Here is a 22279-nt window from a genome sequence, read left to right on the forward strand (position 1 = left end):
TGGAAACTCATTTCTCGTCAAAGATAATTAGTTAAGCTATTATCTGTGAAAAGGAAAAAGCTGGTAAATAGATGTTAATGTTTCAAAATTCATATATGAATGCCCAATGACTTGAACTTATGCCCAAACAATATCAACCCATGCTGATCCAGCTCACATAATTATGCTTACCCATGAGGTCAGAAAATCCTCCAACTGGCAATCGGCATGTTCCAGTAACAAACTGTAGTAATCTCATTCTCTTCTCATTATCCATTTCCTTTACAAACTGAAATAAAATAGATCATTTAAAACAATTTGCTTCCAATTCACGAAGCGTTCACAGCCATAATTGAACATATCAAAATAACTCTTAAATCAAGAATTATTTTTAATACACTTGCCGCCTTTTACAAGCTAAAATGCTTACAAGGAAATATTAAATATTTCTATAATTTCATAATGGTCTAAAATTTGTGACCCACTTGACTAAAAGGCACTGGGCTAAAAATTAGGAGTCTGTTAGTACCAGTTATGTCCTAGGAATGAAGTCAGCTAGGTGATGATAGATAGATAGATAGATAGATAGATAGATAGATAGATAGATAGATAGGTGAATGATGAGGCAGCAGCCATCTCGATCACCGGAACATAGAAACTTTAATAAAACCACTTAGCTTTCGTTAGCGTGCTGCTAACTTCGTCAGAGTTTTAAAATGCCGTGGGAGACAAACATCTTTATAAAGCATTACTCAGTCTGCTCATTGCCCGCGTCACGGGGCCACACCCTTCCCTCCCCCCTGCGGTAAGCCTAATTGTGGGCTTAATCCTGCTGGCTGAAGGGAGATCTACCTCTTTTGGTAGATCTCCCTTCAGGTAGCAGGATTAAGAGGTAGATCTCCCTTCAGCCAGCAGGATTAAGCCCACAATTAGGCTTACCGCAGGGGGGAGGGAAGGGTGTGGCCCCGTGACGCGGGCAATGAGCAGACTGAGTAATGCTTTATAAAGATGTTTGTCTCCCACGGCATTTTAAAACTCTGACGAAGTTAGCAGCACGCTAACGAAAGCTAAGTGGTTTTATTAAAGTTTCTATGTTCCGGTGATCGAGATGGCTGCTGCCTCATCATTCACGTATGTACCTGGAACTCGCATTTTTAGGACTATTCTTGATAGATAGATAGATAGATAGATAAAGATAAATTATGTTACTCAAGCATTACAAACCTGCCAAAACCACACTATGTGTTTGCTTGTCCTGGTATAATGCCGGTAGATTGTATGCCTTTGCCAATCAGCCAGATCAATCTCTTGCATTCCACATAAAAGCACCTGGGGAAAGGGGTGGGGAAGAGGTGGGAGAAACACAGCAGAAGTGAAGCTTTTCGCAAATAAAAATAGGCTGTAAAAAGAAGGGTTTTGTGCTTCGATTTATGGATCAAATTTCACACAATTTATTTCCAACTCCGCTGCAGTTCATTCCAATTGACTTTTAATACTAGTCCTCACTTAAAATGGGGAAACTCCGGACTTAGAGGCAAGGCAGATTTCTCAATGATGACAATTTCTGCATTGACCCATCTCAGGTTAACTCAGTCTTTTTCTTCTCCCTCTAACTTTCAGCTACTAAAGACCTATACAATTTGCTATTAAAGTACTTAAAATGCAAAAAACCCACCCCACAAAACAAAACAAAACCAAACCAAACACCACCCTCATAAAAACTTATACTTTAATGGCTTTTCAGACATTCTATTTATTTAGGAAAGTACCAGCTAGCCAACCATATAATACAAAATAAAACCATGGATAGAAGACTGATGGCAGAAAAAGACCTCATGGTCCATCTATTCTGCCCTTATACTATTTCCTGTATTTTATCTTAGGATGCATATATGTTTATCCCAGGCATGTTTAAATTCAGTTACTGTGGATTTACCAACTAGGTCTGCTGCAAGTTTGTTCCAAGCATCTACTACTCTTTCAGTAAAATAATATTTTCTCATGTTGCTTTTGATCTTTCCCCCAACTAACTTCAGATTGTGTCCTCTTTTCTTGTGTTCACTTTCCTACCAAAAACACTTCCCTCCTGAACCTTATTTAACCCTTTAACATATTTAAATGTTTTGACCATGTCCCCCCTTTTCCTTCTGTCCTCCAGACTATACAGATTGAGTTCAATAAGTCTTTCCTGATAAGTTCTATGCTTAAGACCTTCTACCATTTTTGTAGCCCGTCTTTGGACCCGTTCAATTTTGTCAATATCTTTTTGTAGGTAAGGTCTCCGGATGCGAGGAGGAATAAAAAAAAAAAAATTGCCGGCTACATTTACACTTGTATAGCTGGTAAATGGGGAGATCATGTCCTTTTCATGGATGCTGGATTAGCTTCAAACTGCTTTTGACAAATGGAGAGTAAATGAAATGGCAGTGCGAAAGTATCCTAAAATTAATCTGCAGCTTGCCTGGTTAAAATTGACAAGTTACTAACTGCAATAGTGGTCCTATACTCTCCCCATTCCAGCAGTAACATGGGAAACTAAAACTTTTGCTAAAATTGGGTAGCCCAGAGATTAAAGTACAGTAGCCTTTAACAGTAGCAACAGTAGCTGTTCAGAATCACTTTGGATAGTGACACGGGAGGCATATAAATTTAACAAATAAATAAACCATGTCTCAAGTTATCAGTCCCTGGAAACCGAAGTTTTCGTCTAGATTGCAGGTTAAAAGGTCTACCTCCAGCTCTTTGGCATCAAAGTACTGTAAGTACTGCTGTGATAGAATCTCATTGAATCCTTCAAAGAAAGCTTGTGTCTGCTCTTCGACACCCCGGGAAAGCCTCCATTCTGCTACCATCCTTCAAAAGAAAATATACACTCATATGACAATATCCAATGCACTTTGATGAAATATATTAATTAAATGATGAACAATTGTAGGAATTTGAAGTTGTTCACTGTTTGAAAAGATAGCACACAAAAACAAAGGAATATAGAACTTTGCAGAACATGTAGCCGAAGTGTTACTACCATGGCAAAAGGACATTATTAACTTCCAGCCTTGTGCGCTTCAATTAGGACAGATATTCTGTTATATTCAATTATACAGTTCTAGTGAACTGCAGTTTGGACAAGAGATTCTTTCTGGGATTATGGAGAAAATTAAGACACACATGGGCAAACTGCATTACATATGCAGCCCTTGGGACACTTACACTGAAATGTAATCCAAAAATGCATTTTCTCTTACATATTAGCTGATCAGGGCCCTGAAACAAGTGTGGGAAACTTGTGGTGCTCTAGAAATGTTCAACTACAGTTCTACAATCCCAGATAGCATGACCAATGATAATGGTTGATGGATATTGTAGTTTAAAGATAGAAGTTCCCCATAACAACTCTGCAGAATAGCATACAAAAGAAAAAAGATATTGATGAAAAAAAAATCCCCTTCCCTTCCAGCAGTAGTTCTACTCTGTCCAAGTTGTATGCATGAATGAAAAGATACCTAATCAGAGAATAGCAACTTGAATCCAATGAAAATTGTGGGTAAAAATACTTCAAAATAATTTTGAAACTTACTTAATATATTCTTCTTTGTTTTCTTCCGTAACAAGGATGTTGCTACCATCAGGTTTCAAGTCATGGCTCTTTACTTCACCTAGAATTTCTTTATCAACTGAGAAATACATTTCGAGGCCACATTCTTCGATATTGTTTTCCCTACAAAATCAATAGCACGTGGTGTAATTAGTTACTAAATTATTTTTTTACTACCCTGTTTCCCTTATAATAAGACATTATAAGCCTGATAGGGCTTTTGGGGACATGCCTTGAAATAAGCCCTGCCTTGAAAATACCACACACCCCGAAAACATTCCGGGGAAAGTGGGGGACATGCCAGGAGCCGCTCTTTCTCCAGCGAGTACTCTTTTGGCCAGGAGAGCGAGAGCAAGGGAGAGGCAGGTGCGCACGCACACCACAGGACTAACTTGGCTCATCTGGGCTCTTCCAGGTCAGTTTGAAATGCACTCCTGCCTACGAAGAGAAGGAGGTGAGTATCGATCCCTTCAGTGCAGGCAGGAGCACATTTCAAAACGCTGCCAAAGGCAGCCCAGAGCTGCCAAGCCAGTCCAGCAAGTGAAGGGAGGCGACAGTAGGAGGCAGAGCTAAAGGGGTGGTGGACAGGGATGTCTGCTTCTCAAGCCCTGCACTTGTGGGCTTGCAAACAGGAACGCGTTTAAAACTGACATAGGCACAGCCCAGATGAGCACAAAGCTTGAGAAGCAGACATCCCTGTTCGGTGGCTGTTCCTACAGGGCATTTGAACGTACTGTCCTCGCTTCCATCCCCTGTCTGAAGGTCTGTGCTTTTGCCTTCCCCCAGCTCTCAGGAGCACTCTGCAGGGCCCCCAAATTCTCTGCACACCCTATTTTTGCGAAAAATGCCCCCCCTTTTTGCAAAAATGGGATGTGGGGTGAGGCTTCAGGATGCAAAAAATGACTGTATTCAGTGTATAAGACATACTGATATTTCCACCTTTAAGGGGGAAAAGGTGTGTCTTATACTCTGAAAAATTCAGTAGCTTGAGAAAGTTTTCCTAAAGAAAGTTAAATAGTGCAGTGGGCAAATAACAGCAATAGTATTGAAGCCAATGCATGTAATCCCTAAATCTTTCAAAAGTATGAAACCAATGAAAATCAATGATACATTATCATATTTTAATGTTTGCATAATGCTCCCCCCAAAAAAGTATGTTGAGGCTTTATTTGGCAAAGAGTGGCATATCCTGTTTTACAACTTATCACCTGGTTTAAAAATCTGCAGGCTATCAAAATTAGAAGTACAGTGGTACCTCTACTTAAGAACTTAATTCGTTCCGTGACCAGGTTCTTAAGTAGAAACGTTTGTAAAAAGAAGCAATTTTTCGCATAGGAATCAATGTAAAAGCAAATAATGCGTGCAATTGGGGAAACCACAGGGAGGGTGGAGGCCCTGTTTCCTCCCAGAAGATTCCTAGAGAGGCTCCACAGAGGCTTCTCCCTGCCTTTTCTGGTTACAGTTTTGGAGGTTCGGGTTTGTAAGTGGAAAATGGTTCTTGAGAAGAGGCAAAAAAATCTTCAACACCCAGTTCTTATCTAGAAAAGTTTGTAAGTAGAGGCGTTTGTAGGTAGAGGTACCACTGTATCAATCTGTCTAAATACTTGAACTTCATGAAATATTATTGGCCTTTCAGAGGATCCCAAAGACACGGTTCTATTATCAGGCTGGGAATCCCATGGAGGAAAGTAGCTAGTGAGCCACCCAGTCACACATAAGATGGGAGGCTACATAAATTGTATAAACAAACAAATTAAATATTTCTATTAAAATGTACAATCAAATGTGAATAGCAGAATACGTTTTCAGTAAGGGTTAAATATTTACTAATTTGATCAAATATGTAGATATTTATTTGCAAAAAGTTAATATTCAAAAAGTGGAAATAAGAAACTCACTTAACCCAGATGAGGGAATTATAGAACTCAGGATCTACAGATTCCAAGTCTTTTAACCCAACTGGTTTGTTGAGGATACGTTTGTAGAAAGGTAGGGAGAAACCTGTGTCTATAAATTTTCCATGGAACAATGCCTGAAAAGAATAGAAAGTATTGCTTATCTTACACTAGTTGTACTTTGCATATCTGATTTGACGCTTACAGTACTCTTCTCACCTTGAAATAAAATGAAAGTAATCCTTACAATGGAATATAGTCTCAATTTTCTTTCTTTTGTCTCCCCCCCTTTCTTTTTGGCAAATGTTCATGTTCACCTTAACAACTATCTCATTGAATAATTCTTGTTTTCTAATCAATGGTTTGCATATGTCAAAGATATTGTGTGTGTTTTCCTTGAAAATGAAGGCTAAAAGCACAAGGTCAAATTATGGAAACTAGTTTACTTTATTCTTCGGCTGTAACTTGATTTGGAACTTGTATAGAGATGGTTTGCAATCTGCTCTGTAATCAGTCCATAGTTATCTAACCCATGAACAATGTCAATAATTTAACTTTTATTTGTCAGTTATTGGAACATGCAAGTCAATATAATTTAGATATGTTTAATTAAAAAGCACTAGAAAATCTCTAAATTTTCCTGTAGACACACACACACACAAATCTGTAGCCTATTTTAACAAAACATATGGCAACCTATAATAATTTCAAGGTATTTTTAAAGAAAATTTCAGAGTATATATATATATTTTTAAAAGGATTATTTTAATAGCACTCTTATCAAAAATATATGATAGATTTTTAAAAATCAAGGCAATGTTTATCTTTTTACCAGGAATTAAAAGGAATAGCAAAATTAAAACCTTGGGAGGTTTTTGAATATATTGAGCATTCAAATATATAACACTGCATGGAACACAAGAAAGATCACTGCTTTCAAGGATACTAATGTGATTTTCTTATGTCCAGTTACATATGTACATACGGTTTACTTACTATTTTAAAAGAAAGAAAATGGACGGAGATTCTTATCTTCTAGAATTAACCATTTTTAGCTTTGCTACATGGTTTTTATAACATCTTAAATGTGGTATGGGTATTATTTCATGCACTGAACTCACCATAGCAATAAATCTACCAATAAAGCGGAAGTATTTCAGATGATCTGGATTGATGTAAGAAGCTGGGTTTATCTGTAGGCAGTAGTTATCCTTCCCTGCATATTCAAACAGGCAATACATTGGATTCAGCACTTCATGCGACAATAGAAAGAACCATTCCCTGGAACCACATAAAGAACTCACAGTCAACACCACACAAAAATAAAACCACATGCACACACGCAACAAACATAAAATTTGGACAGTTGTGTATATATTTCTTTGCTGTTAATACCTAAAAACACTAACAAGCTTGAATATGCCTTTGTTTTTGCATCTACGCCATGAGTTTCAACAAATCTTGCATCTTAGACAACATTGTACAAGTTCATAACAAAGAAACATTAGAGTTATTCAGTGATGTCTACCTGCAGTTCAGGCATCAATAACAAGTAATTTACAATGTTCAGCTTTTGGATGAAATTTATAGGAGAAGGAATGGCAGAACCCAGTGATGGCGGACCTATGGTGCAGGTGCCACAGGTGGCAGGCGGAGCCATATCTGCTGGCATGCAAGCCGTTGCCCTAGCTCAGCTCCAGTGTGCATGTGTCTGCCAACCAGTTGATCTTTGACCCACACAGAGGCTATAGGAGGGCATTTTTGGCATCCAGAAAGCTGCGGAGGAGATGGGGAGGGCATTTTTAACCCTCCCAGGGTTCCAGGAAAGCCTTTGGAGCCTGGGGAGGGCAAAACACGACCCTACTAGGCCCATCACAAGTTGGGAAAAAGGCTGTTTTTGGCCTCCAGAGGGCCTCCGGGGGGCAGGGGAAGCTGTTTTTGCCCTCCCCAGGCATTGAAGTATGGGTGTGGGCACTCGCACATGCACGATAACGCGCACACACGTTCTTTCGGCACCCAAGGGAAAAAAGGTTCACCATCACTGATCTAGGGGATGAGTCAAAAGAGGAATCAACCTAGAGCCATGATGGCGAACCTATGGCATGTGTGCCACAAGTGGCATGCGGAGCCCTTTCTGCAGGCACCTGAACAGTTGTCCATTGCGCATGTGCAAGTGCCTCCTGCCAGCCAGCTGATATTCAGGTCACACAAGCTCTTGCTTTCTCCTCACTTTCTGCTGCCTTCCCCTTCCCAGGTCCATTTGGGGAAAGAGGCTTTCCCCCTCCCAGCTCTGTTTGGGGATGGGAGGTTTCCCCCCTCTCCCACTGCTGTTTTGGGATGGCGGGGTGGAGCCGGGGTGGCGCAGCAGGTAGAGTGCTATACTGCAGGCCACTGAAGCTGACTGCAGATCTACAGGTCAGCGGTTCAAATCTCATCACGGCTCAAGGCTGACTCAGCCTTCCATCCTTCCGAGGTGGGTAAAATGAGGACCCGGATTGTGGGGGCAATAGCCTAGCTCTGTTAAAAAAGTGCTATTGCTAACATGTTGTAAGCCACCCTGAGTCTAAGGAGAAGGGCGGCATAAAAATTGAATAAACAAATAAACAAATAAATAAATAAATTGCATTATGGGTGTGGGCACTTACACGTGCACGCTTTCGACAACCAAGGGAAAAAAGGTTCACCATTACTGGCCTAGAGTCTCTATGTAGTCACAAATGGACTAAATCCAACTCCTCTTGAATGCTGTTGAACCTTATTCAATGCCTAATTATGGTAGTTGAGAAGATTCCTGTACATAGGCAGGAGTAATAATGTATCAATTTAATTGGAACTTCACATGTGGTCCTATGGATTAATACTGCACTGAACTTTTTGCATGCCAGTAGCTTCTTAAATTAGCAACAATTCAAACTATTCTCAAATTTCTAAAAGATCAAATACTGAATTGAATCCAAAGATCATCATATTTTAGCACAGAATTCAGAAGTGAGTATTTAGTTATTATAATTCTTGATCTCTGTTTTTACTGAGTTTACAGAAAATACAACTAAATTTGAACCTCTCAGTATATACTTTACCTATATTTTACATACGGCATTTTAAATAGCCTTTTGACATGGGGGCAATAATGAAAAAAAGTAAAACCTCAGATTTCTTAAGCAACTTTCTACAACAAAATCTTACAGCTTTATGGGTTTTATAAATTCAATCATGCCTACCGTGCAACACCTCCATAATCTAAACCTTCTTCTCCAGGGAAAATGACCCACAAGCGTCTTCGCAAGTCCACGGCATTAAGGCTCATTATCTTCACAGGGGGAGAAAATTTAAAATGTTTGCTTAGAATGTTAATAGTTATTCACGTAAGGCAGAGATACAAATCGAAATTAGGAAAAAATGCTGATCAGATAATTTTAGAAAAAAATATATCACTCAAGTTTCAAAAAAATTCTGCTCATTTACCTGCTGAAATGAATCTTCAAACAGTGTTTTCCTGCTCACTGTTATTTTTATATGCTGGGGCAAAGACAGTTGCTGAAATGTAAGAAATACATTTGAAAAACAAACATATTAGATAATCATATTGTACTCTCAGCAGGAACTGTGAACAAATTAATTACTTAACCTGTAGGAGACACTTTATGCTCATACCCAGCAATTTTCTTATTACAAAATAAGAAAGCTTCTTGCATTTATTTTATGCTCACATAGTGATTCTAATTCATTCGAAGATGTGACAAGTTGGTTTACAGAGTCACAGAAGAAATGTATCTTTTACACATAAGGGTTATGCTCTAATAAGGCAAATCTATAATGCAAAGGACAAATGGTGAACTCACTATAAAGAAACATTGATATCTTTAGGGTCAAGTGATCTGAATATAAAGTATTATTGTGTAATCTTTTGGGAAAAGGTGACATGCCAATTCTGTAATTTCCCCATTAACATGTTTTTATAATTAAATAGGTAATCACATTGATGTTTACAGTATTCAGAAATTCAGTAATAATTAGCACTGTGAATATTTCAAATTTGATTCCAAAATATGGCTGCCTCTTCATAGAAACTGTACAACCAAGAAAAAGACAAGGCTGTTTTAATAATGACCAACATGCTACTTTAATGAGTCATCAACAAATGTTGTGGGGAAGGAGTGGTTTGTTTGTTTCAGGTCTGCATGGCATTACTGATCAAGACAATTAAAAAAAAGAAGAAAAATTGTTCCAGAATGAGAAGAACCCAATTGTCCTTTTTGCCTCTTCAACCCTTATGTTTCTGGAGCTGTTTAAATATACATCATCAGCCTCAAAAAATCCAGGACATAGAAACATAGTTGAAGTACCTTATGTACAATATCAGAAAACATTATATAAATATTTCTTGCTCTAAACATATAGAGACAATTATAAGCTTGATTTGCTTTTTTGACCCCTATGACAATCATTAAGTGTTGTACCACATGATTCTTGACAAATGTATATTTTATTTTATGTACGTTGAGAGCATATGCACCAAGACAAATTCCTTGTGTGTCCAATCACACTTGGCCAATAAAAATTCTATTCTATTCTATTCTATTAACATTATTTTCAATTCTAATACTAATAGTACTAATAACCTACATAAATCACAATATGGCATTAACAAATTGCATGATTTCAGGCAAGGTTAAATGTTTTGCAGATGATAGCAAAAGCTTTCATCATTATATTTCTAAAGGGAAGTATCTCTCACCTGACACCAAAATCGGAAATATTGGACCTTTGCTTTGAAATCCCGAACATAGGCTATTTGAGGTCCGTTGTCTCTGGAAGCAAAAATCAAGGTGACACTGATTGAGCACAAATTTATATTAAGTTAAAGATTTTGCCTAAATAACTGAATAAAATTGAACATAAAAATATACTATCAGAATGCATGCCATCATTCCCCAATGGAATTGGCCCACCCGCCTTCTTTTCATTCTAATTTTACTGAAAGCAAGGAGAACAATTCCAAATTATAAAGTGAAAGGACAGAAAAATATACTTGTCAATATCTCTAATGTTCAGTGTCACCCCACTTTTAGTTTCAAATGGATTTAACCATGTAGCATTTACATTACATTAAACAGTGTTCATATTAAATACTGAAATATACTGTAATTCCTTTTAAGCATTATCTTTTGTTTCAGAAACTGCCCGAAAACAGAAATAAACCTGACCTGCCTTCAGAATTAAGGGTATATAGAAGACTGGTATATTAACCGTTGTCAAATATTTGATCTGAAAGTAGCAATCTAACTTAGTTAGTATGAAATATGACACCCCCCCCAGTGTTGTGTTATGTTAACCCTATCCCTTTTTATAGGATGCCTAAATGCCATTGATATTTAAGGAGAGAAAAAACATACAAAGCAGACTTTCCAGTACGAGGATCAATATATGTTGTTGTTCTTCTGTTGTGATCCACAAAATATGGAATTCCATCCACAGTGAATCTCATTTCCCAGCCATCTGGCAAAGGTTGTTCATTTAATTGACTATAAAAACAGATACAAAAGATATGAATTGCATGTTACAACTATGATATGACTATGCAAATCATATCTGCACCTTAAATCCAAACTAGCAATTGTTTGAGCAGAACTTTAACTGTCCACTACCATTTACCTGGTACTCAAAGGGATTGTGCCATTAGAAGGGAGAAAAACCAGAGACATTTAGTAAGAGAATATTAAAAATGCTGCTACTCCTGCTCAGCGATCACAGGTCAATGTTTCCTTATCTACTAGATTATCAAAGAGTACAAATAATATTGTTTTCCTTACAGCTGGTATGTCTTTGCCATTCTGTTCTTCCATATAAAGGCCTTTTAAACTAAAAATATGCCATGACATCTGAATATTTTATAAGGTAGTAAACATTTGTTACACCTTAACGTACATGTTGTTTTTTCATTTTTATCATTTAAATATTGAACAAAACGGATAGGAGAAATAATCACCATTCTTTGCGCTTATATTTCAAACACTGATGCTGCAAGTATTCTGTATGTAATATATAATTATACTGCATATTAACTGAATGTTAATATTTAAACTTTGTAAGATTTTCACTGAGGTCCGAAAAGACAAATATGATATGATAATGAGCTACTCAATGTGAATATGCATTTTTGAGTTATTACTATAGTACAGGTGCATAGCTTTTGGACATGGTTGAACAATGCTGGATCTTACCCTTGACTCCTGGGATCTTCCCACTGTGTGATGCGAGTATTGTGATTGACAAAATATACTCTGCCATTGCTGTCTGTTCTTTTTTCTGAGAGAAAATACAGTAATATGTTCTTAGTTTCGATGTAAGACATATAAAAGTAATATTTATGTGGGCCTGTTTGTTAATGGAAAATATCTCATATAAATTTGTAGTGCATAATAGCAATAACTTATATAAATCTTATTGTTATTATGCACTACAATAATTTGGGTGCCCTTTCCCCCAAAACCAGTGTCAAGGGCCTCTAAGAAAAAGCTTAGGATGTGTAATAGGAGATGAAAACTGGAAAATAATGAACAGATGAACTTGCCCAAATGGAACTTTTCAGAGGATGTAAGGAATTGCAAGTATGGAAATTCTTACTGAGAAAGCATTAATTTTGATACATCCAACTACATTTTGGCAGCTCTGAAATCACTTTATGTTGGTTTTAATCTTAAACACTTTACCTGGAAATATGATGTAGATAAAGTATTTAAATTGATCTAAAAGCTTAAATCCTGTTTATAAAGTACCAGTGCAAGAGCAACAAAGAGTAAATCTACTTCCAGGGGGAAAAATAGGCCTCACTATTTAATGCCCCTTCAGATGCATACATCTGCTCACCAGGGGTGGGATTGAAAAAAGTTTTGCGACCATTTCTTTGCCCGGTTGCTGGGTGGGCATGGTCTACTCAGCCCCCTGCACCACGACCAAGGGGGAGGTGTTTTTGCCCTTCCCAGGCTCTGGAGGCTTTCGTTCAAGCCTTTCCCAACATCTGGAAACAGGCCCATTTCTGGACTTCTGGTAGGTCTGTTTTTTGCCCTCTGCAGACTCAGGAGGGCAAAAATAGCCTCTCCCAGGTTTCGGAGGCCAGTTTCTAGACTTCCAGTAGGCCTGTTTTTCGCCACCCAGAGCATCTGTGCGGGCCCTGCATTTACCTTGTATCCAAAACAGGCTGCGTGGAGACTCCTGGGAGGAGCGGAGGGGGGGCGGGCAAGGGAGAGAGGCAGGGCCAGTCAGTCCTCACAACTACCGGTTCGGTGATCCAGATGTAAAATTAAAATCTGGTTCACCTGAACTGATCTGGCTGAATACCACACCTTCATCTCTTAAGAAACAAAGGTCTAATCCTGATTAAAGATTTTAAACAATTATGCAGTTCTGCATGTAAAGTAGTAAAAATAAATTGACATTACATTATGCACTAACTCCATAAATGGGGAAAAATATTTTATTTATACTTGGTATATTGTATTGCTGTTGTTGTGAGCCGCCCTGAGTCTTTGCAGAGGGGCAGCATACAAATCTAATAAAACTTAAAACTTATACATATGGCTTATGCATCTCAGTGCCACTGAATGTAAGCTTTGGAGTTATGAATGTCAGATAAGAAAAAAATATCCCAATGATTACTAAATGAAATGAGTAAGAATAAATTCCAAAGAAGTAATATTAGAAACTTGAACTTAAAAACATCTTACCCCATCCATGTGGCAAGGGACCAAGAGGATCAAATTCTTTATTCTGTGTGAAGTCTTGATTCTATAATCACCAGAAGACACATCTTAATAACATTAAATAACTGTCCTAGTGCTGTTTTAAAATCTGTGCTATACATATATCATTTTAAAGCAAGATTTCTCTTTCAAGACAATAAATTTAGATGTTTATTAAGAGTGAAAAGGATCCAACACTGGCTAAGATTTTCTAGCAGGAGTTAAGAAACTCATCAAGTCAATCTTTAGGTGTCTTTATAAACAAAATTAATACAAGGAGTGCTAGAGTTCAAAACTTAAGGCATGACTTTGCAAAATCCTTGAATAAATTATGATCATAATCTCATTACCAGGCTAAACATTACTTGTATTGTTCCATGAAAGACATAAAACATAGTCTGAAATATCTAAGACATAATACGCTGAAGTAAATAATTATTCAAAATAATATTGTAAGCAGAGGTAATTTTCCAAAACTATGTAAGAAGGAAGAACAATGATTTCTATGTATATCAAGCCATAGTTCCCTCTAAGCTGAGCAGTGAGCAATCGCTCACTTAAAAATCATCATCAACTCAGAGTTTTCCAAACCTGCCCAGAAGCCGAGAGGGAAAGAGTGAGAGGGAAGGAGAGAGAGAGGAAGAGAGAGAAACAGATAGAAAAAAGAGAGGAAGGAAAAGAGAAAGAAAAAGAATGGGAGTAAGGAAGAGAGAAAGAAAATCAAAATCTAGTTTGAACCTAGCTCAACTATTTAAGTGGCATTTTGATATTGATAGAGTTGCCCTATTATGAGCTCACTGTTATAGACACACAGTACAGTATTTTATTTTGAAATTCTCTGAGGCAAAACAGGGTGGGTTTTTTGTTTGTTTGTTTATTTGTTTGTTTATTTATTTATTATTTCTGTGCCGCCCAGTCCCGAAGGGACTGCCGCTCAGACACTATACTTTTCCGCCCACCCCCCAAAAAAATTAGAGGGAACACTGTATCAAGCAAATTCGGTTTGAATTTTATTATATTGCTTTGTTTTTGGAAACTTAATGGATTTTCAATAGAAATAAATTAACATAGTGTTATCTCAATTCTGAATTTTCATTAGATGGTAGCATGCTGATCTGTTAGATTTAATTTGCAACCCATTCTTTAATGTTCTCACCCCATATATGAACCTCTGGTTAAATTGCTGCATAGCTCCTTGAAGCTGGCTACGCTGAAGTTGCCATTGCTCATAATTACGGACAGATTCCAGAGTTGGTCGTTGCCAAGTGGTTGTTCTGGTGAAATGGTCAACATAATAAATTCGTCCCATGTTGTCTACTCGGCGCTCCCAACTAAAGAACAAGGACAATATATTTTAAATGAAAGCAGCACAGATCCCAAAGTACATAGCAATCAGATAAAAAAAGAAATAAAATGGAGAATGCATGCAGCATAAAGGACACACACACAAATAGGGAGCCTTATGTTTGCCACTCGGAGGTCCTGAATGAAAGCCAGGATATCAATCTACACTCAAATAAATAAAATGGGTCAAGAAAAATAATTCCTCAATTTTACTGAAACCATGAGGAAAAAGTAGTTTATCTAATTCTATCCTTAGGCCAGTATATTTCTCAATACCAGCATTTTGATTAAAGCAGCTATACTTTATTTATTCATGTCTACTTTGCTTGTAATAGCAAAAATAAGGCTTTTCTTTTTAAATTATTCAAGTGCATCGTATATACAGTGGTACCTCAAGATACGAACCCCTCGTCTTACGAACAACTCGTGATACGAACCCGGCGTTTGGCGACTGCTGGGAAGCCCCGCCGCCTGGCTGTCACCTTTTAAAACAGCCTGGGGGCTTCTCGGCGGCCTCCCGAATGCCGAACCCGGAAGTTCAGGTTTGGCTTCGGCGTTCGGGAGGTCGCTGAGAAGCCTCCAGGCTGTTTTAAAAGGTGACAGCCGGGCGGCAGCGGGGGTTTTCTTGTGGGGGGTTTTTTTGGTTGCACGGATTAATTGACTTTACATTGTTTCCTATGGGAAACAATGTTTCGTCTTACGAACCTTTCGTCTTACGAACCTCCCCCTGGAACCAATTAGGTTCGTAAGACGAGGTGTGACTGTATTTTAATAAATATATTAGTATATGAAAAATGAGATTTGACTGCTTTCTTGTCTACTGAACCAGAAAAAAGTTGGGGCAGTACAGCAAACTTAAGAATGCTGAATTTATACCTATAGGTTCTTTTAAAACTGCTTGGGAATGTCCCAAATTTCTAGATCTACAAGAACCACATTCAAAAGTAATAAAACATATAACTCCCAAAGCAATAACAAACTAGCATAAAACAATCCATGAGTTAATATACCGAGAATTGCTCACCCTGGAGGAAGAGGTTCTGGCCTATCCCATGTTGTTCTTTTTTCTACATGATCTACATAATACACTCGGCCGTGCTGATCTAATCTTTGTTCCCACCTGGAAAAAAACACAAACTGTTATGTTTGAATTTATTCACATTCTGTCTTATTTGAAAGTGGCTTCTCAACCCCTTTAACAATTGCAATATATAATAAGAGCATTTTCTTCATATTTAGACATTATATAAAGCAAAGGCTAATTTTCACTTCACATTTGTAAGTCTGCTATTACTATAGTGCAATCTTTGATAAAATTCTTCAACAATTTGCAGTTTCACAAAATTCCTGGATTAAAAATATTTGTCACGTTAATTTAATGTAATTTAATGTAATTTAATTTAATTTATATGCCGTTCAACTTCCAAAGTACTGTCTGCTTTCTAACTCAAATATTTAGGAATTTCTCATTTTAACCTCACAGTAATTCTACAAACTAATGTAGTATAAGAATTTTGGATCAACTACCCATCTTAATTTGGCAGTTAGGATCTGAATCATTGTCTGTATGGTCTAGTACTCTGGCAGTATTCATTACCCATCACATTTTAACTTTTGGGAAAAGCAGACAAAATCTGCTTGTCATGTCAATGAATTCTATATTATTCATATTTTTGCAGTATATATTCAAATGTTGGACTACAATCAGCGATAGGCTACTAGCCGGAACGCTAAATTGCACTCACCACCGGGGCTCGTAAGTGCTTGCGGGGCCAGTGCGATTTTGCTTCTACACCCGTGGAGGTAGCGAAATCGTGCACAGAGCCACAGGTGTACCCGTACTTTGGTCAGGGTTTTTTTGCTTCCCGCATACCAAAACAAGGGCACACCTGCAGCTCTGTGCATGATTTTGCTACCTCCACAGGTGCAGAAGCAAAATCGCATTGGTTGTGCAAGCACTCACGAGCTGCTCCAGAGTGCAAAAAACGGCCAAACAGGCAAAACAGAAGTCCATTTTCCAAACTTCCAGTTTGCCCGTCGAATGGTTTTTTCCATTCCAGGGCTTTAGGGAAGTGTCCTTGAAGTTTCCAGAGGGTGAAACGGCCTTCCCCAAGGCAAACAATCAGTTGGCCAGCACACACATGTGCGCTGGAGCCGACATAAGGCAATACATCACATGCCCTCTGAAATGACTCCGCGTGCCACCTGTGGCGTGCATGCCATAGGTTCGCCATCACGGCTATAGGAATTTTGATATTTATATCATATGAGATTTGATAAAGAACTTTAAAAACTGGTTTATAAGTGACAGAATTATAATTTTGAGTATGCAAACCATATTTGGGGTGACTTCAGGCATGAAAGAGATGCCAGAAAGTTGCTGCCTTTCAAAGGAAAAGATTCTAAGCTACAAAACTACTTGAAATAAATTGAACATTGAACACTTGCCCAGGTGGAAGAGGACCTTGGCTAACCGTAGGATGGGGCTGTGAAATAGGAGTTGCTGGCTGAACCTGTCTGCATATGGGTGGTGTATCTATAGGAGATGGTGCAGGAGGAGCTGTCCCTGCAGTTCCTCCATTAGAATTTGGTTCTGCTGTTGACATGCTTGTGTTTGGCACAGTTTCTTTATTAGCTGATTCTGATTCTGTGGAAGAAGGGCCATTGACACATGCTGCAGAAAATATAGATTGGAAAGAAGGCAATGATTATTTTTACTATAATAGATCAGAGAAAGCTGTAAGCTTCTACTTGGTACATGATGATAATAGTATCATTATTAGACTTTTTTAAAATTAAAAATGGCAAAGTAAAAAAGACTTACATATCAAATTTTATTTATAACAAAACATTAAAAATTGGGGATCAATTGTTTTGAAAAAGTAGTTCCCAGTTAAATTTTAAACAATTCCATTTCAGAGAAACTGCAGTTTCTCATTCTCTTGATCACAAAAATTTGGAAGTCTTTAATGAGAATATTCAAATTTTCAGAGGGAAATATATAAATATATACAGTTTCAGAGCCATGTTTGGGGAAGGTTCATGTAAATGAATGAATGGTTTTTTAAAAAGTTATTTCAATATGAAAAAATTATTAGATATGGTGAAATCTTCCAAACTTTAATCATCCATGTCTCAGCATTGTCAACTTCTCTTTATATACCATATTTTTCAGACTATAAGAGCACCGGTGTATAAGAAAAAAAGTTTTTGTCCTCCCCGGCCACAGAAGCATTCTGCAAGCTTCCCAAACCCTCTGCACACTCCCATTTTTGCAAAAACAGAGGATGTTTTTGCCTCCTCCAGCCCTCAGGAGCACTCTGCAGGCCTCCTAAACCATCTGTGCACCTCATTTTTTGCAAAAACAAACCTGTTTTTTGTAAAAATTGGGGTGTACAGAGGGTTTTGGAGGCCGGCAGAGCGCTCCTGGGAGGTGGGGAAAGGCAAAAACACTAGTTTTTGTGAAAAACTGCCTGTTCTGCAAAAAAAAAAAAAGGGGGGGGGATTTTTTTGCAAAAATGAGATATGGGAAGGGAGCTTTGTGAGGCCAAAAATGGCTGTATTCAATGCATAAGACGCACTGACATTTCCACCCTCTTTTAGGAGGGGAAAAGGTGTGTCTTATACTCTGAAAAGTATGGTAGCTTGAGAAAGGTTTCCTGAAAGTCAGAAAGTTAAATAGCACAGTGGAAAAATAATAGCAACAGTAGTTAGATTTATATACTGCTCCATAGTGCTTTAGTATTTACAAATGTCAGCATAATGTCACCAACAATCTGGGTCCTAATTTTACCAACCTCAAAACGATGGAAAGATGAGTCAACCATGAGCCAGTCAGGAGTAAACTCCTGGCAATATTTGTGAGTAAAATAAACTGTGAACTCAATTTTTTTTGAAAAGTTATCTCATATTGATATTCACATACCAACTGGAGCTGAAGGTCTACGCGGGGTAGGCGGAGGTGGTCGAGAGGGCCTGGGAGGTCTAGAAGGTTTGACGCCACCATTTGCAATTAATGGAGAGTCCTTAATATTAGCCTCCTTGTTTTCACTGGAAACAGCAGGCTCATAATTGTCAACATTGACATACCTTAATAGAAAGGAAAACACAATTTACCCTTGAAACTTGAAGTGCATCTAGATAAAAAGGGTGAGTTAAATTTCCAAATCAAATACTATATATTGTGCTATCTAATAGGGCAAAGGATCGCTAAAGTTAATGCCTCCAGCATACCCTTTCAAAAGTGCCCATGTCCCCACAATGAAGATGATAAGCGTTCTTATCATTTTGCTTTGAAAAAGGGGAAGGAGAGCAAAATAGATAAAATATGCAGGTATATTGTACAAACTTCATGAAAAAGGTGAACTTTCAATAATGACAGGTTATTTCATGTGTTATTCTGCAAAGCAATTCTTGTCGTAAGAGATATCAAAATAATGTCTGGAAAATATATCTCACTTTGCCTGAGATACTAGAACGGATGTTAAAAGAAATAATGGGCTGGGATCAAAAACACTTGGGTGGGGCAACACCATGGAGACATTTGGATGAGCTGTCTGCACAGGATCCTCAAATAGGCAGGAAGTCAGTGTAGGTTGTTATGGTATGTAGTATTTGATTTCATATAGCCAGAGTAGCATGAATAATTCTGAATATTGCTGAAAGTTCTGAAAGGAATTTATGACATTAGAACACAGATACAATTCACCAGATATGATTACAGTGTCATTGAATCACTTCATATTTATCTGCTCTTAATCTTTCTGAATTACCCCTTTTACTTTAAATAGCTATTTAAATATAAATTTTAAATGTATTTATGCTGAGTCAACTATAGCTAAGACAACAATAATCTAGAACTCATGGTAAGATAGAACTGGAACCACCTTACCTTATTTCATTTTTTGCTTTGGAGCCATCAGTTTGGTCAGGACCTTAAATATAAGACAATACAAATTTACAACATTTATGACACTGAAAAGATATAAATGTTACATAATTATACTGTACTATGAAATTTTATGCACCTAAATGTCGACTCTAAATATATGATAAAGTGGGACCATAGTTGTCCCACCAAAACAGAAGAATCCAGAACTAGGATCCAGGAAACAGTTCTTAGCTGAGCAACAGAGGAGGCTGGCAATTTTCAGCCATAGCTCCTTTCACCTTATCCCTTCAGTGCTGTTCTGAACCCTAGCCCCAAAATCAGGTAAGAGCTGAGAAGAGCGAAAGAGAATTCTGTGATTTTATATAAACTAAAATCAGCAAAGACAGGGAGTTTGTAGATACCATTGCTTGCCTTTGATTAAAATATATATTGATGATACCTGAAAATAAACAACTGACATTAGCAGGTAGACTGAAGGCTATGGATAACACAATATAGAAAGTTATTTCTTGAAAAAATGGAACAATAGTGATCCAGTTTAGTATCTTTTTTGATGAAGCAACATTTTGTGGAATCAGAGGCAGTTGAGGAGGACATCCTGAAGCCATGATGAATGGCTACACTGATAGCCACTGCCAAATGCCAGAATACGGCAAGGTCACATGCACTGGGACCAAAATTCTAAATGCTTCAGTTGGAGACCTTCAGGTGTTGGAAACTGCTGTGCCCTGGCCACACGTGAAGTGGGTCAATTTGCCAGGCCCTGCCCTGATGGGGCTTGGCTTCGTCTAGCCATGCTCTTGTGGAGCTTGGTTCTGCTGTTCACAGAATGCCGTACCCTAGTGGGGCATGGCAGGCTGCTGACCTAGGAGTGTAAACGCTCCCCTGGGGAATGGTCAGCAGCTAACAGATTGTTGGAAGACAAAGTGGCTTAAAATGCTCGCTCCAAATGCAACCGCATCTCTGAATTAGCGAGGTTGGAGTCAGCCCTCCTGAGGCAGCCAAATATAATGTCAAATATTTAGAAATATTAACTAACAAACTGAATTACTGTCACTACTCTTCTGCTATTAAAAAAAGAGCTTAACATATATACAAAGTATCTGGGCCATTTTTTTCATACTTCAGTAATCACAAATCAAAAGTTAGAAGGGGGGATGTTGCTGATCCTTTGCGACACTATGGCTCCTATACTTAAGACTAGAGTCCCAGTGTCAATCATCTGATGTCAGCCACATCAGGAACCAGAAACTGAATTAAATACTGCAACTCTATTTTATTGTTTATAAAGGTTAACAACAGAATCTTGAAAGCTTGGCAGAATGGAGGCTTTGTAAGAATCTGAAACAGAACCTTGTCAAGCCATATGGTTGTTTGTCCAGAAGCTGGCTGGTTTTCTGGTTACACTAGATCTTAATAATTCTGAATATTATTTATTATATTTCTACACCTCCAAATCTGCCAGGAATGTAACAAAAACCAACAATTAAAATGCCAACAGTATTGTCAGCAATTATACAATGAAAACATATGTGATAAATTTATGATAAAATCTAACTTTTAAAATCTTGACATCATGATCCAATGTAACATGAAACCATAACACTGCAGTAATAAGTAATTGATGGCAAATAACTTCCAAATGCCTCTGGAACAGTTTTATCTTTACTACTTTTAGGAATGATGTTAAAGGAAGAGGCAAGTCCTGAATTTATTTTTTTGGAGAGGAATTATTCCAAAGGACTGGACCCCTAACCAAAACACCTTAGTATCCCAAACAGGGTTAAGATTATCTAATAGCTAAGACTTTAATTCATCATGTTCATTGTAATAAAATATAGATTATTTAAAATTATGCTATTTAAAAATAGAATTGTTCTGGAAAGAAATAGGCGTTGATTGCTTACCTGAACGCCTCTTCTCGTACGGTGAGCGGGTACAGCAGTCACATGGGTTGCTCATGTCCAATCCGGTGGAACTGAGCCTAGTGTTAAAAAAGCTTGCCGGATCCGCCCCTTCCCCAGAATTCGCGAATCCATAGACTAGGCTCAGCTGTGAAGCTCTGTAGTGTTCAACTCTTATTGTTAGAGGAAAAAGGATTATAGAAGGTAAAGAAGACACATACAAGGGCGGGAAGTGACTGCTGTACCCGCTCACCGTACGAGAAGAGGCGTTCAGGTAAGCAATCAACGCCTATTCTCTGTACTGAAGGAGCGGGTCCAGCAGTCACATGGGACATACCCAATAGATGGTCCCTAGGGAGGGGTTAGATTGCTATCGTGTGAGATAACGGATTGGAGTACCCTTCTGCCGAAGGCAGCGTCCGCTGAAGCGTAAGCATCAATCTTGTAGTGCCTGATGAAGGAATTTGGCGAGGCCCAAGTGGCTGCTTTGCAGACCTCCTCCAACGGGGCTTGAGTCGCCCAAGCGGCCGAGGTGGCTGCGCTCCTGGTGGAATGCGCTGTGATGTTCCTTGGGACTGAGAGGGAGGCCGCTTCATAGGCCTTAGATATAGTCCCTCTGATCCAACGGCCTATTACTGTTGAAGACACTTTAGCACCCATGACTCTGGGGTGATAGGCTATAAACAGTGCTTCTGACCTCCGAAAGGGTCCAGTGCGTTGGATATAGATTCTTAGCGCTCTAATAAGATCCAGGGTGTGCCATCTAATTGCCAAGGGATGGTCTCGTTGGAGGCAGAAGGATGGTAGGACAATATCCTGAGTTCTGTGGAACATGGAACTGACCTTGGGTAAGAAGGTGGGGTCCAGTCGCAAGACTACCTTGTCCTGATGAAATTGACAAAGGTCCTGCCTGATTGAGAGGGCAGCCA

The 22279-nt window shown here is 38.3% G+C and overlaps 1 protein-coding gene across 3 annotated transcripts in view; it reads right to left on the minus strand.

Annotated features, from left to right (window-relative positions):
* ITCH (itchy E3 ubiquitin protein ligase) overlaps nucleotides 1-22279 on the minus strand; it is an 82218-nt gene that overhangs the window by 7098 nt on the left and 52841 nt on the right. For all 3 annotated transcript variants that reach the window (XM_070744862.1, XM_070744864.1, XM_070744863.1), the window contains 17 exons: nucleotides 19447-19489; nucleotides 18481-18644; nucleotides 17004-17229; nucleotides 15580-15675; nucleotides 14368-14542; nucleotides 13197-13257; nucleotides 11694-11778; nucleotides 10866-10994; nucleotides 10208-10280; nucleotides 8935-9006; nucleotides 8691-8779; nucleotides 6591-6750; nucleotides 5473-5606; nucleotides 3557-3697; nucleotides 2712-2832; nucleotides 1204-1308; nucleotides 172-268 (listed from right to left, as the gene is read on the minus strand). In XM_070744862.1, coding sequence (XP_070600963.1) covers nucleotides 172-268; nucleotides 1204-1308; nucleotides 2712-2832; nucleotides 3557-3697; nucleotides 5473-5606; nucleotides 6591-6750; nucleotides 8691-8779; nucleotides 8935-9006; nucleotides 10208-10280; nucleotides 10866-10994; nucleotides 11694-11778; nucleotides 13197-13257; nucleotides 14368-14542; nucleotides 15580-15675; nucleotides 17004-17229; nucleotides 18481-18644; nucleotides 19447-19489 — 1971 coding nt within the window. The remainder of the gene's footprint in view (nucleotides 1-171; nucleotides 269-1203; nucleotides 1309-2711; nucleotides 2833-3556; nucleotides 3698-5472; nucleotides 5607-6590; nucleotides 6751-8690; nucleotides 8780-8934; nucleotides 9007-10207; nucleotides 10281-10865; nucleotides 10995-11693; nucleotides 11779-13196; nucleotides 13258-14367; nucleotides 14543-15579; nucleotides 15676-17003; nucleotides 17230-18480; nucleotides 18645-19446; nucleotides 19490-22279) is intronic.

This window comes from Erythrolamprus reginae, chromosome 3, assembly GCF_031021105.1.
Source record: "Erythrolamprus reginae isolate rEryReg1 chromosome 3, rEryReg1.hap1, whole genome shotgun sequence".
In the NCBI taxonomy this organism is placed as follows: Eukaryota; Metazoa; Chordata; class Lepidosauria; order Squamata; family Dipsadidae; genus Erythrolamprus; species Erythrolamprus reginae.